This window comes from Lycium barbarum, chromosome 6, assembly GCF_019175385.1.
Source record: "Lycium barbarum isolate Lr01 chromosome 6, ASM1917538v2, whole genome shotgun sequence".
Lineage (NCBI taxonomy): Eukaryota > Viridiplantae > Streptophyta > Magnoliopsida > Solanales > Solanaceae > Lycium > Lycium barbarum.
In genome coordinates, this window is record NC_083342.1 from 756,566 (window position 1) to 770,574 (window position 14,009).

Here is a 14,009-nt window from a genome sequence, read left to right on the forward strand (position 1 = left end):
ACAAGAAACTGACGCCAAAAGTTGCTAGAAGTATAGTATTTATCTTGAATTCTTTGTATTTTGGTTACAGAGAAATAGTTTGGGGACAAAGAGGTTTTTCCTGACATAAAATTTAAGCAAAACAAAAACAAGAACTCTGTATACAACAGCCATAGCAAACAGTACTAACAAATTTCTCCACTTAGAGTTGCTATCAGTAGATATGTCATATACATTTTGCAAAGCCTGATTGCCAGATATGGTCCTCACCTGACCAACTGCAAAAGAGGTCTCGATATATTCGTTCTCCAAAAGTCCCTGAAATAAATATAAATATTTTAGATATACACATAGGAGATGATCAACTATTGATCAAGTACAAGCATTTGAAAAACTTTATAGCCAACTGTTCAGGCAACGTCGAACTTGCCTGGATAGAGTAAGTATGAAAAGCTATATAAGAAATGGGGTACATCCATACTGGTCCCGGCAAAGCACTTCTGATTCTTAAAAAGCCAGCGGAAAGCATCATTATCACCTGAATGAAAGAAACAAGATGTCAAAATAAACCCTAGACAAGGAAATATCTCAAGCATAAGAACTTTATACATCAGTAAAATTGCTAAGCAATAAATATCCAAGATCCAATTGTTCCGGTTCCCTTGTCAGGACATTGGACCTTATAACTTAGTAGAAACTCATATAGCCTCTATCATTGAAATATGTAAACTTCATTCTTGGTAAATATATCTTATAAACATTAAGATTTAAGACGAAACTCACTTGTATGGACACAAAAATTAAGATGCTCCAGAAGATGTCTCGCCAAATGGAAGTAACAGCGAGTACCAACCCTTCATTTACCAATAGGCATGTGAAGAAATTCAGCACGAAATACATCAGCATGCTGAACTCATCCCGAAGCCCAACAAGAAAATAGAAGACGAGACTTGACGAAATGGAGATGAGAAACAAGAAAGGAATGCTGGCAAAAAGTTGCCCAAGTAGGAAAATAAATGCCCCAGAATGTTGGTTTGATTCTTCACAGGCGTATATCTGCATGTAATCGAAACAGCCTGATTAGTCTTACTCTTTTTTTTCCTTTTTTTTTCTTTCTATCTTTTCAGCTGGATGACCAAAGAACGAACTGGCATACATCGCAATCAATAACAAAACTTTTTTTTTTTTACAAAAGAAAGTAAAAAATGAACAGAAATCAGCGACAGATTACATAGTTACCTCCATTAAAGGAATAGTTGGATACTCCACTATACTAATTATCCTGTTCCCGGGGAGAATAGCATTAGAACTTAATATCACAAGGCCTCTGGCCTTATGATTGAGCTCAAGTCTCATTACTACATGATTAGATTATAAATCCACACAACATATGTTTGTAATACAACTCACAAAAAAGCAAAGTTTCCATAAAACTACTAACATGAAACTGAAGGTCTAGTATTGTGCTGCTTTCAAGATGAAAGTTCAAAAGCATTCTTGTTTGACCTGATGAATTTGAGCAAGGAATTTGACTTTATGCAAAATGATGGGAAATTTTATATTTTGTAGTTTGAATATGAGATATTTCACCAGGCAGAGAATTCTAATCGAGAACATTCAAGTACAGATTCCTGATACTATATCCCCCAAAATTTTCATACAAGCATCACATCCAGACCTCATATAACTTGACAAATTTGAATGATCATTTAGTCTCCATAGAGATGATAGAAAAGGTAGAAAATAACCTATAGTGATTCTGAAAACACAGGAATAACAGAAAAGCTATAGTATAGGTTCTCTATTACTAAGAGACCATAAGAGGATGAGTACGGTCTACAGTTTCCCTATAATGTGGCCTCTTAAGTTCGGAAGATATGCATCTCTTGTATTCATTTCCAACATGAAATCAGTATATGTGCTATAAGTTCTATAGGACCATTCATGCATGTTATGCAAAGGAATCACAAAAAAGCTATTGGGATGACCTTGATTTCTTTCAGCTGTGCAGGTATACCGGCAATGCTCAGTAGAGAGGTGAATGAAACAAATACAAAAATTGCTGCTACTCGTGCCTGCATCGCAACAAAGTGGTCAATGTTTAAAACAGAAAAATAAGAAAGATTGATTGCAAAAATTTATCACAAGCAGAACATTTAACAGCACAGTGGAGAAGCTCAGTCCATAAATAAACAAGCGATCTTGGATTTGGAGAATACATGCATTTCTTGCTATACATAATATCTCTTTTTCAACATATGACACAAATAAAAGCAAAGTTGCCTTGGGGAAACAAAATATGGCATTCCCGCACATCATATAGCACACTACTTAAGTAGGAAAAATTAAAGGAGAACAGAGACATATCTAGTGTCTTGATAGTTATCAGCTTACCACAACAGATGATAAGGTATGCCCCAATCCAGAAAATACAGTGCCAATGCAAAGTGCGAGAAGCATATATAGAATCAACCTAAGCCAATAGTATTTCCACTCCCTTGACATAATCAATAAGGATCTCCAAGTCAATACTGCAACTTGTGTTAAGTTGCCTACCATTCCCTTGCTTTTGAGAGATGGACCTTCCTGAGCATCAATAGCAAGAAATCAGAGAGTATATTGAAATTCAGGCATCAGCAGTAATAGTTGTTGGATAAAGCTAAATCTTAACACTAATTTAGGAAGACAAAAACTTTTGTTATTGAAACTTTGATGCGTTTAGAAGGAAATAACAAAATTTTGAAGTGACTAGGATGAATGACCAAAGAGTGCATAACAATTACATCCTTCAAGGGTTTTAGTCATTTTTCCCGACAAACCTTATTTCTTAATCGTCAAACAGCAATAATGCGATCTACATGTTAAAGAAGATAGTTTGACTTGTCACAGAGTGTAAGAAAGAGACTTAACTAACTTATAGTCTTAAACCTGCCATGACATTTATGTGGCTATAAAAACATGTCATTAAGGGTAAAATAAAATATTTAAAGTTAAATTATTTCCAAATATACAAAGGTGTCATTCATTTTGGATAGACCGTAAGGAAATAGTTCCATTTAATGGAACGAAGGGAGCAAATGCTTTGACACAATAATTTCGTTGTCAACTGACTGAGTTAAATATGGTAGCTTCCAAGGTATGAACTTATAACATACCCTCTCAGTGAGCTTCGCTAACATTGTCTCAAGAGCAGCAGCATCTGCTGATGATTTATAGGTTGCTTCAAGGGTACGTATAGCAACAGCAGTATCCATGTTAACCGCTGACAAGTCTCCATGGTCATCCTGTCCAGAAAACAAGTTCCACAAACTTAAAGGAAGACCAAAAATTCTTTTCTTGTTCCTTGGAAGGGGAGGGTGGTGAGGGAAATATTGGAAACTCATATGATAGCTTGCACTGGTGAATCTAGGATTCTTAGAAAGAGAGTTCAACATTTGAAGAATGAAGAGTAAAATTTATGATAAAGGAGTCCATAAAAAAAATTGTGATCAAACTATCATTAAAAATCAAAAAATTACTTTCCTTTGCATAACTTTTTTTTTTGTTAAATTCAAAATGCTAATGCAAACACATTTAAAGGAGGAAAGGGCAAATATATCATAAGATAACAAATAACATACGAACTAACGATGACTACAAAATGACTATTAGAATAATATTTTTAAAATTTATATTAGAATAATATTTTTAAATTTTAAGTATAAGAAATAAGGCATAATACATAATTAGACACCTTGACTTGGCTTCAACTAGCAACTAAACACTCCAACTCTAAGAATGTACATCTAGACACCAAAACTCGTTCCCATTTGTGTATAGTTGGACACCAGATGCTGACGGGGCACATAAACTTAGAGATTTCTAGATGATCATTTTGTAAGTTGGAGTGAACGACAGAATGGGGACAAGTTAAGGTGTCTAGATGTGTATTCTCAAAGTTGGAGTGTTTAGCTGCCAGTAGTGGCCAAGTTTAAGTGTCTATCTATTATGCTTGGGGAATGTTTAGATGAATATTTTTAATCAAAATACTAATTAAAAATACATATTACTAATACACATATATTATGAAAACAATTTTAATTAGAGGAATTAAAAAGAGTAGAGTATAACAAAAAGAGAGGAAATGTTGGGATTTGGTACTTTAATTTTTGGCTTAATACATAGCCAGCCCCTTAAACTTGTCAGGATATTCCATTTAGACAATCGAACTAAGCCATATTCCAATTGAACACCTCAACTCCTAATAAAGTGTTCCAATCAGACACTTTTGGTTCAATTTTTATAAAAACTTTTGTGCGTGTTTTCATTTGTCTATTAGATAGTTAAGTTAACCACATAAAATGTGTCATCTCCTTTAATTCTACGCATTTGCCTCAATAAGGCGTAAAACTCCACGCATTTTCTACTTGAGGTTGATGCGCTCAAAGGAGATGACATATTTTATGTGGTTAACTTAACTACCTAATAGATGAATGAGAACATACGCCCAAAAAAAATAAAAAATTTGAACCGAAATTGTCTAATCGGAACACTTTACTAGGAGTTGAAGTTTTCAAGTGGAACCGGGCTTAGTTTTAGTGTCTAAATGGAATATCTTGGCAAGTTTAAGGGGTTAGCTATGTATTAAGCCTTTATTTTTTTGAAGAAAAATGACTTGTGATATATAGATGCAAATACGAAAGTATTATGATATTCTACCCAAAAAAATATATATCATGACAGATGTTACTGTGAATGACATTATGAGAAAAATAGTGGAAATTACGACTCATGATTTTTTTTTTAATAACCATGATGTCCGGGCCAGCTTCACGCACATCGACCACTTTTTTTTTTTTTGGAGACAATGCACTCGTGCTCCAGAAAGGCAATGATTGACTTATGGCCTTGGAAGCTGATTTGGAGAACTAAACTCCCTACAAAAGTGAAGTGCTTCAGCTGGACACTCTTAAAAGGTGCATGCTTAACCCAAGACAACCTCAGCGGAAGGAAAATCCAACTAGCCAATAGATGTCACATGTGTTATTCTAATGGAAATCATTACTCCTTTTCGTAAAAATGAAACAAAAGCCCACACTGCCAGAATCGAACACAAAACTTCTGCTTCATATTGAACCCCTTACCGGATGCACCACCATTCCTTGTTGATTAAAGGGGATTCAAAACCTTTTTTATTTCAATATTAGTGTTATTTTGTAAAATCTACAGATACAAAATCAGAAATTTTCAGCAAAGGGGGTTCAACTGAACCCTTCCCACCATGTGGCTCCGCCCATGATAGCTTGCCTAAAACGATGACATATTCTTCTTCGGAAGAAGAATTGACAAAAGTAGTCATGCAGAATGATGGTAGCAAAATCCACAAAAGTAGAATGGTAAAATTGTTCTATTCAATATTATTAGTTAACAAACCAACAACAATCAGTATGATTGAGTTGCTAAAGCAACAAAGTAAAGAGTTCAAATAGTTTCACGCAAATACCTGCCAACTTTTGCACATCGCAATAATCCTGTCGAACTCTGTGTTTATGGCACGCAAAAAATGATCTGAAGGACTTTGCATGATTGGGCAAGGAAAACCAGCATTTGAAAAGTGCTTCACCAATAAACAATATGTCAGTCTCTGACAGTTATCTTTATCGAGAAAAGTATACTCTTTAAGAAAACACAGCTTCCAACCCACACCCACCTCCAAATAAAAAATAAATAAAATATTTTCCTTCTTTCCCCCATAGCCCTGTGATTCTGAAATATAAGCTCTTGAGGAGAGGCCTGGCGCTAGAAACTAACAAAGTAAATGTAACTGCTTCCTCCTATTGATAGTTTAATTATATAATGAGATATAGAAAGCTTTAATCGGAAGATGCTTGTATATGTTATAATCCAGATGCTCGAAGTTACAAAATAAGTTCAACAGAGACGACCTCGTAGCCACTATCCACAGCTCAATTTTAACAGAAGCAGGCTACAGGAAGTAATCATCATAACTATGGGTAACTATGTACTTCAATATAATTAGCACCTTAAACGAATGGTAATCCATAAAGCATTTAAGCCTTAACTATAGGGGCACATTTATCCTATAGATACATTTGGCTTCTTAGTTTTCAAATAAGACACACTACACAATTCTTTGTGAGTTTTACATAGAAGAAAAGAGCAGCAGCAATTTAATTGTTCAGTACATAATTCTTCTATTTGAAGCACTCCTGATTGGCTGAAAAGAGACACTGTACAAGAATCAAGGCGGAGAGAGTAGAGAAGCAAACTCAGATATATTACCTGCAAGCAAGCCAATGTTTCCCCAAAAAACAACGTATTTCCATTTGAGAGGAGGCAAATGCGGTCAAAAAGGCCAAAAACTTCAGTACTGCTTTGGTAAATGGTGAATATCAGAGTGCAGCCGGTACTTGCGAGCTTCTTCAGTGTGACCATCATCAGAAGTGCAGAAACACTGAACGTGACAATTGACTGAACATCAGGTAACTTACAATAATGCATTAATAAACATATATAATAGAGTGAAGAGCCCAAAACACAAAGTCTCGACCGCAATGAATCACAAGATTTTCTTTTTTGTTGGATTTTTGTGGCTACTAAAAAAGCTATAGCACACTACACAAGCTGACAGCTCGTTTTTTGCTAATTTGATTCAGATCTAGACACTAAGACTAATATTTAGTGTATTTACCAATAATGAATAGCTTAGTATAAAGTCAACGACGTTCAGTGGCAATCCTTTTAATATTTAAACTTAGTGTAAGAAGTAAACCTGTCAAGTCTATAAAGGGGTTCATCTATAAATAAAATGTGTGGTCTCATAACAAGTTCCCTGGCGATACTGACACGCCTTCTCTCGCCACTTCGAAGACCTTTCATGTAGCAGTGTCCACCTATAAGTTTATTAGCATAATCTCCCAGTGACATAGAATCAATAGCGTCCTCCACCACGCTCCTTTTCTGACAAAGGAAACCAGGAAGCTGAAGCAATGCTGAGTAGTAGAGAAATTCACGCACTGTCAATGTTCCAATTAGAGTAGTTTCTCTGTCAACAAATCCCTGTAGGCGAAAAAAGTTCCTTATCAAAAGGCAGAGCTGATAAAGAATCCACGTTCTTCATCTCTAAAAATCAAACTGAATAAAGTAATACAACAACAACAACAACATACCCAGTGAAATCCCACAATGTGGGGTCTGGGGAGGGTAAAATATACGCAGACCATACCCCTACCTCGGAAGATAGGGAGGCTGTTTCCGAAAGACCCTCGGCTCAAGAGAAACACAACGAGAAAGGTTAGATAAGCACAAGCAGTTCAAGGCAAAATGCAAATGAAACTAAAGAAAGCGAATAAGTCAAAATAGAGCAGTCTGAAAAAAGGGAGCAGTAGCTACCACAGATAAATAAGATAATCGAAGTACAAGAAACAACATATAGTAGCAAGAAGCAAAGGACAATAGACTATAGATCGAAACAGCGACTGCCTACTAGCCTTCTAACCTAATTTGAGTCCTCCAAAACCTCCTATCTAAGGTCATGTCCTCGGTAAGCTGAACCTGCGCCATGTCCCGTCTCAGCACCTCTCCCCAATACTTTTTCGGCCTACCCCTACCTCTTCTGAAACCATTCATAGCTAACCTCTCACACCTCCGCACTGAGGCTGTGCCTCTCCTCCTCACATGCCCAAACCATCTCAGCCTCGCTTTCCTCATCTTGTCCTCCACTGATGCTACTCCAACCTTATCCGGGATATCTTCATTCCTAATCTATCTCGCCTGGTGTGCCCACACATCCATCGTAACATTCTCATTTCCGCAACTTTCATCTTTTGGACGTGAGAGCTCTTGACTGCCCAACACTCTGCCCCGTACAACAAGGTCGGTCTCACAACCACTTTGTAGAACCCGCCTTTAAGTTTTGGTGGCACCTTCTTATCACACAGCACTTCTGAAGCAAGCCTCCATTTCATCCACCCTGCGCCAATACGGTGTGAGACATCATCGTCAATATCCCCATTTTCTTGTATAATAGACCCGAGATATTTGAAACTTCTTTTCTTTGGGATGGCCTGGGTACCAAGCCTCACTTTCACGCCAGGCTCATGTGTCACGTCACTGAACTTGCACTCTATGTACTCTGTCTTGATCCTACTCAACTTGAACCCTTTAGACTCCAGAGTTTGTCTCCAAACCTCCAGCTTAGCGTTTACTCCGCTGCGTGTCTCGTCGATCAAGACTATGTCATCCGCAAATAACATCCACCCTTAATAATACTGCAATATATTTTCATTAAGCTACTGACTGTCACATTCACGCGTTATAGTTTGGGTTGTATATTGACATGATATGAGTCAATTCTAGTAGGTTTTCTCGAACAAGGGCACAGTGTGGTTTTTATACACCTTTGAGCAAGAAGAGCAGGTGGTTGTGATAAAAGAATTTTCACCTAAAGGTTGGGAACAAATGCGGCTTTTCATTACAGCAAGTCCTAATTACAACGAACAACAATAACAACACACCCAATGTAGTCCCACAAGTGGGGTCTTGGGAGGATAGGATGTATGCAGACCTTATCCTTGCCTTTGCGAGGTAGAGAAGTTGTTTCCAATAGACCCTAGGCTCGAAAGAACAACAACTTCTAGTTTAACAAGGAAAAACAAGCCCTCTTCTCATTGTTAAAACATGATCAACAATGATCAGATTGAGGGAGTTCCCCGACATTCAGTCAAATGCTCCTATTCTAATTCTTGTTAGAGTCCAGCACTGGTTCAGGGTATCGGTTGTAGTCTCTCTATATGGTCTTCGGGCTCACCTTATGAGCTGACCTTTGAGGTTGAAATAGGACCAAAGTCCAGTTTCTCAACATGATACCATATCCAGCCCAATCCAATTCTTGGTGTTTGATTACCCAATATTGAATCCCCATATTACACTACCACGCTGATAGTATCGCAGCTAAACATCATTAAAGGACAATGAAGCTTTTGAAGTTCCATGACAAGGTCTCAAATAAAGAAGTTCCACGAAAAGCTCAATGGGCTTCAATTAGCAATAAAAAGGTATTTTATGATGGAAGAAAAGTGTTCCAATTCAACGAAGATCTTTTGACCAAGTCTTGCAACTATTTGGAGGCCCAAATTGAAGTCCAAGAGGAGGTGGAATGGGGTCCAAATCTGCCCCAAAAATGAGCAAGTACAGCAACCCAAAACTAGTGTCTTTTTACCTCGTTTCTAGAATCTATCTTTAAGAGTTGTTTAATTCTATGTCGATTGCATTGAACAAAGTGTGGGCAGCCTTCTATGCCCCCAAGGAATATCATTCCTACTTAATTTTATTTTTTACCAGCCCCTTCTTATTGCTATTTGAAGCTCATTGAGCTTGTCTTAAAATTTCTCTATTTGAGATCTTGTCATGAGCCTTCTTAGAGCTTCCAAAGCTTCATCCTTGTACTTTAATGACATTGAGCTTCCATGGATGTTATCACATGCTCCAAATGTCTAGTCCCGAGTGTGTGGGGATGTTAGAGTCCCACATAGGTTGAAGGTTGGTTGTAGCCTCTTTATATGGCTTGGACAATCCTCACCTAATGAGCTAGTTTTTGTAAGGCAAGTTCTAACCCTTTAACCCTGTGTTTCATTTGATTTTGGTATCACAAACTCATAATCAAAAAGAGCACTATGTTGTTCTTCTTGATTTCTTTTACGAAGTAATGTATGTCATTGAAAAGCATCATGAAGATGCAAAGTTACATAATAGCAAATATAGCTTTGTGCTAGCCCCTTTATATTGTCAATTTAAAGCCAGGGGGCTAACAAAATCCCTTCTCTTGTTTTTATTTTATTTTTTTAAATACCGAGCCAGTGGCACACAGGTCGAAACTCAATGGGTAACCCACTCCTCTACCTTTCTCTATTTAAATAACAGACTTTTTTCTGTGGCAAGGTTCAAAACCGTGATGTGCTCTTACCACTAGACCAAAGCCTTGGGGCATCCTATTCTACTTTACTAAGGAAGAATAAGCAAATTACACACAGAAACATCAAACTTTTGCACAGCAAGGCAAGTAAACTACAGAAATACAAGGTAAAATTTCATGACGGATAGGTTCACATAGGATATTAAAGAATAATAACCACGGACAAGCTTTTGCCTACAGTAAACAGCAAATTAACTACAAGAGTTAAAAAGCATAGACTTACATATGAACCATAAGGCATGCACATTTTCGTCCCATTTACAAAAACCTCACCATACATTCTGGCTGAATCAGGCAACCTTCCTAAGGAAGAGAGACAAAAACGGGTTATGAACAATTCATACCGATTGATACAGTCAGTCTATTAAATGTTTCCCTATAGAACACAAACCTGCAAGGGCTCTCAAGAGCGTTGATTTCCCTGACTTGGCAGGTCCCATAATTACAGTCATTGTACCAGGTAATGCATAACCATTTGAACTCTTGATCACCTTATCAGAGTATTTCCGTTTTCCCTTTATTGTAACTGTCAAATCTTTCCAGGCAATAGATGCCCCAGCGATTTTCCTTGTAATAAGTGCTCCCTCTGGTAAAGGTGGAGACGGCAACGAACCACTATTAATCTTTGACAAGGAAGGGGAGGCTGGTGTAGTTGCAGCATTGATGGAATCACCTCCTTCGTCCACTCTGACTTCGATATCCGTGTCACCCCAATCAGGTGAATCTTCAAATGAAATTGGTTGTCGAAGTGCTCCAGGTTTCCTCAAGTAGAAGAAATTACTTGATGGCACCCTACTCGCTGGACTACTTGCTGAAGAAGATGAAGACCTATAATGATCCGATTGGGACTGTATTTCTTCCATTTCTTTTCAATTCTCTGATTCTGCTCAACTACTCTATAAATATCCAGTTACATATCACTGAAAAAATGAAAAATGAAGAAGAAATTATAGCAATAGTAGAAGAAACCACATTTAAACAACTTTAAGCATCAAAAAGGCTTTTCATACAGACTCTTATGCATCAAACGAAACCAATAGCTGGTTGCAAAAACAAGAGCTATTTCAAATTTACATCAATAAATCCATCACCATGCCTCCATCTCAAATTAGTTGTGTCAGCTATATGACTCTTCTACATTTTTTCTGCTCTATTCAAAGGCGGGTGCAGCCTTATAACATCGGGTTCATCTAAACCTAGTATTTCTACGCAGAGTAAAAATTTACTAAAATTGCAACAACTAGTAAGTTTGAACCCATATTTTTTAGCAATATCATAGGTTCAATGCTGAGGACCTTAAAGATTGAACCAATAGAGTTTATATCCTGGATCTGCCTCTAGCTCTATTTGGACCAATGTCGTTTCAATACTTTAATTTGTTATTGAAAGGTAAATTAAGTTATATCCTGGATCTGCCTCTAGCTCTATTTGGACCAATGTCGTTTCAATACTTTAATTTGTTATTGTACTTTAATTTGTTATTGAAAGGTAAATTAAGTGTTCTTTAAAACTAGAACTTCTCCGAATATCACACTTATCATACAATAACATACAAGTCTCTAACTCCATTATAAGAAAACTTCCAGCATATATCCTGGATCTGCCTCTAGCTTTATTTGGACCAATGTCGTTTCAATACTTTAATTTGTTATTGAAAGGTAAATTAAGTGTTCTTTAAAACTAGAACTTCTCCGAATATCACACTTATCATACACTAACATGCAAGTCTCTAACTCCATTATAAGAAAACTTCCAGCAAACAAAGGACCTAGTTTAAGTTTAAGAATATCAACCAAGCTTAAATCTTTTGCTTCTATTTTCTTAAATATTACAAGTATACCCGTTTGGCCATGAGAATTATTCACTTTTTACCAAAATACTTATTCACTTTATTTCAAAATCAGTGTTTAGTTATAAAATTTTCAAATCCAACTAGGAGTTGGATTCCAAATTAGGAAAAGCGCTCCAAACCTGTTGTCCAAGTCCATCTTCGTGAATTTCAAATAAAGTGGTCTATTCTCTCCTTTGCAAAAAGTATAACGAAACACAACTCCAACTTCTTAAATTCTAAATAAAGTGAAATCATTTGGTATCTATGGCCAAACGCCTACTTAAACTTTTGCTCTATTTTCTTCAATATTTCAAGTATATTCTCAATAAAAAAAAAATCAAAAACCAAAACCATAGTAGTCTATAAATCTTTTTTAATCCTGAACAATTTCTCATAAGGAAAAAAAAAACACACACACACTTTTTTTTCTACAGAAAAGCTATATTTAGCTCCAACCATTTTATTTCATGTTATTCCAATGGAACATAAAACACAAAACTTTTCAGTTCTAACCAATACTTACAACTATTTTCTTGGCAAAAAAAAAAAAAAAAAACTCAACCACAAAATACACAGTAGAAAAAAGAAAAATGAAACCAAAAAATAATATCAAAGGCAACAGATTGAAGCACAATACTACTATTAAAGCACAGCAAAATAGTTAGAGCAGAAATGATAATCCAAATGGCCAAAAAAAAAAATGTAAACAGAGATTGAAACTTAAACAATAAAAGGGCAGCCCGGTGCACCAAGCTCCCGCTATGCGCGGGGTCCAGGGAAGGGCCGGACCACAAGGGTCTATTGTACGCAGCCTTACCTTGCATTTCTGCAAGAGGCTGTTTTCACGGCTCGAACCCGTGACCTCCTGGTCACATGGCAGCAACTTTTCTCATTGAACTTAAACAATGAGAAAAAAAAATCTTTTTAATCTTGAACAATCCCCATAGCAAAAAGAACCCTTTTTCTTTCTTCTTTTTTTTTCCTACAGAAAATGCTATATATAAATCACAAAAAAAAAAAAAAAATCAGCTCTAACCACCAACAAGTTACCAATACTTTCTCTCTAACTCACATAACCCCAAAAGCTCTAATCTTTTGCTTCCATTTTTTCTGACTAAATACTACTTTAAGCATATTTAAAAAAAAAAAAAATGAAAACCAAAACCAGAATAAACTATAGAATGTCTATAAAGCAATTTCCCAATAAGAAAAAAGGGTTCTTTTTTCTTATTCTTTTTCCCAAGAAAAAATGCTAAACTATATTCTATTTCTATCTTACTTGAATCCAACATAAAACCAAAAAAAAAAAAAAATCACCCACAAAAACACAGTAATAAACAAAGAGAAAAATTAAACAGCAAGTCAACAGATTCAAGCACAATACTATTAATTAATGCACTGCAAAAATAGTTGGAGCAGAAATGATAATCCAAATGGCAAAAAAAAAAAACAAACAAAGAGGGAAGCTACCAATAGGTTGATATATATATATATATATATATATATATATATATATATATATAAGTTTAAGAATATCAACCAAAGCTTTAATCTTTTGCTTCTATTTTCTTAAATATTTCAAGAATATATTTTCAAGAAAAGAATCCGTTTTTTTTCTACAGAAAATGCTATATAAACCACAAAAAATTTCCACAAAAACACAGTATTAAACAAAGAGAAAAAAAAAAAGAACAGCAAGGTAACAGATTCAAGCACAATACTACTATTAGAGCACTGCCAAAATAGTTGGAGCAGAAATGATAATCCAAATGGCCAAAAAGCTGTGAGTGAGATTGAACTTCAAAAAAAGAAAAAGAACACAGACCTGGATCTGAATAGTGAAGACCTAGAGAGAGAGAAGAAAGCATGCTATACTGAAGAGACACTGAATAGAGTAGACTAATGTTGAGACTTGACACTGAAGTTTAGTAAATGTAAGGAATCATTTCATTCCAGCAGGCAGACTTTTCAAACTATATCACAAAACTTAAGAGGGTATTTTTGATACTTTGATAATGACAGTGGTATATTGAGCTCCAACTTATAACGATAGGGGTATATTTGATTATTTTAGCTAACGGAAATAGAGGGGTTATATTTGACCCTTTGACCAATTTGAATTTATATAAGAAAGTTCCACATTAAGGGTGGGTTCGGAATGAAAGGGGTTTTTTTTTCCATGAAGAATGTTTTCTTGGAAAAAATATTTCAGAAAAATAGGTGCAT

The 14,009-nt window shown here is 35.9% G+C and overlaps 1 protein-coding gene across 1 annotated transcript; it reads right to left on the reverse strand.

Annotated features, from left to right (window-relative positions):
- Positions 1 to 9: 9 nt before the first annotated feature.
- On the reverse strand, positions 10 to 13,759 carry LOC132600369 (ABC transporter G family member 3). Its single transcript, XM_060313476.1, has 12 exons — positions 13,609 to 13,759; positions 10,344 to 10,872; positions 10,176 to 10,255; positions 6,752 to 7,038; positions 6,262 to 6,433; positions 5,462 to 5,575; positions 3,135 to 3,263; positions 2,374 to 2,565; positions 1,968 to 2,054; positions 763 to 1,035; positions 410 to 517; positions 10 to 297 (listed from the first exon to the last, which is right to left on the reverse strand). Exons 2-12 carry the CDS (start codon positions 10,813 to 10,815, stop codon positions 40 to 42), a joined length of 2,172 nt encoding a protein of 723 aa, XP_060169459.1. The 5' UTR covers positions 10,816 to 10,872; positions 13,609 to 13,759; the 3' UTR covers positions 10 to 39.
- Between the last annotated feature and the right edge of the window lie 250 nt (positions 13,760 to 14,009).

What these genes read in the sequence shown, in the direction of transcription:
- LOC132600369 (XM_060313476.1), bottom strand. Translation starts at nt 10,815, where the DNA reads ATGGAAGAAATACAGTCCCAATCGGATCATTATAGGTCTTCATCTTCT. An exon ending in AAACATTGGCTTGCTTGCAG is followed by an intron (nt 5,576 to 6,261) that starts GTAATATATCTG and finishes TTATTGGTGAAG; the next exon opens with CACTTTTCAAATGCTGGTTT. An exon ending in ATACCTTATCATCTGTTGTG is followed by an intron (nt 2,055 to 2,373) that starts GTAAGCTGATAA and finishes GTTGCGATGCAG; the next exon opens with GCACGAGTAGCAGCAATTTT.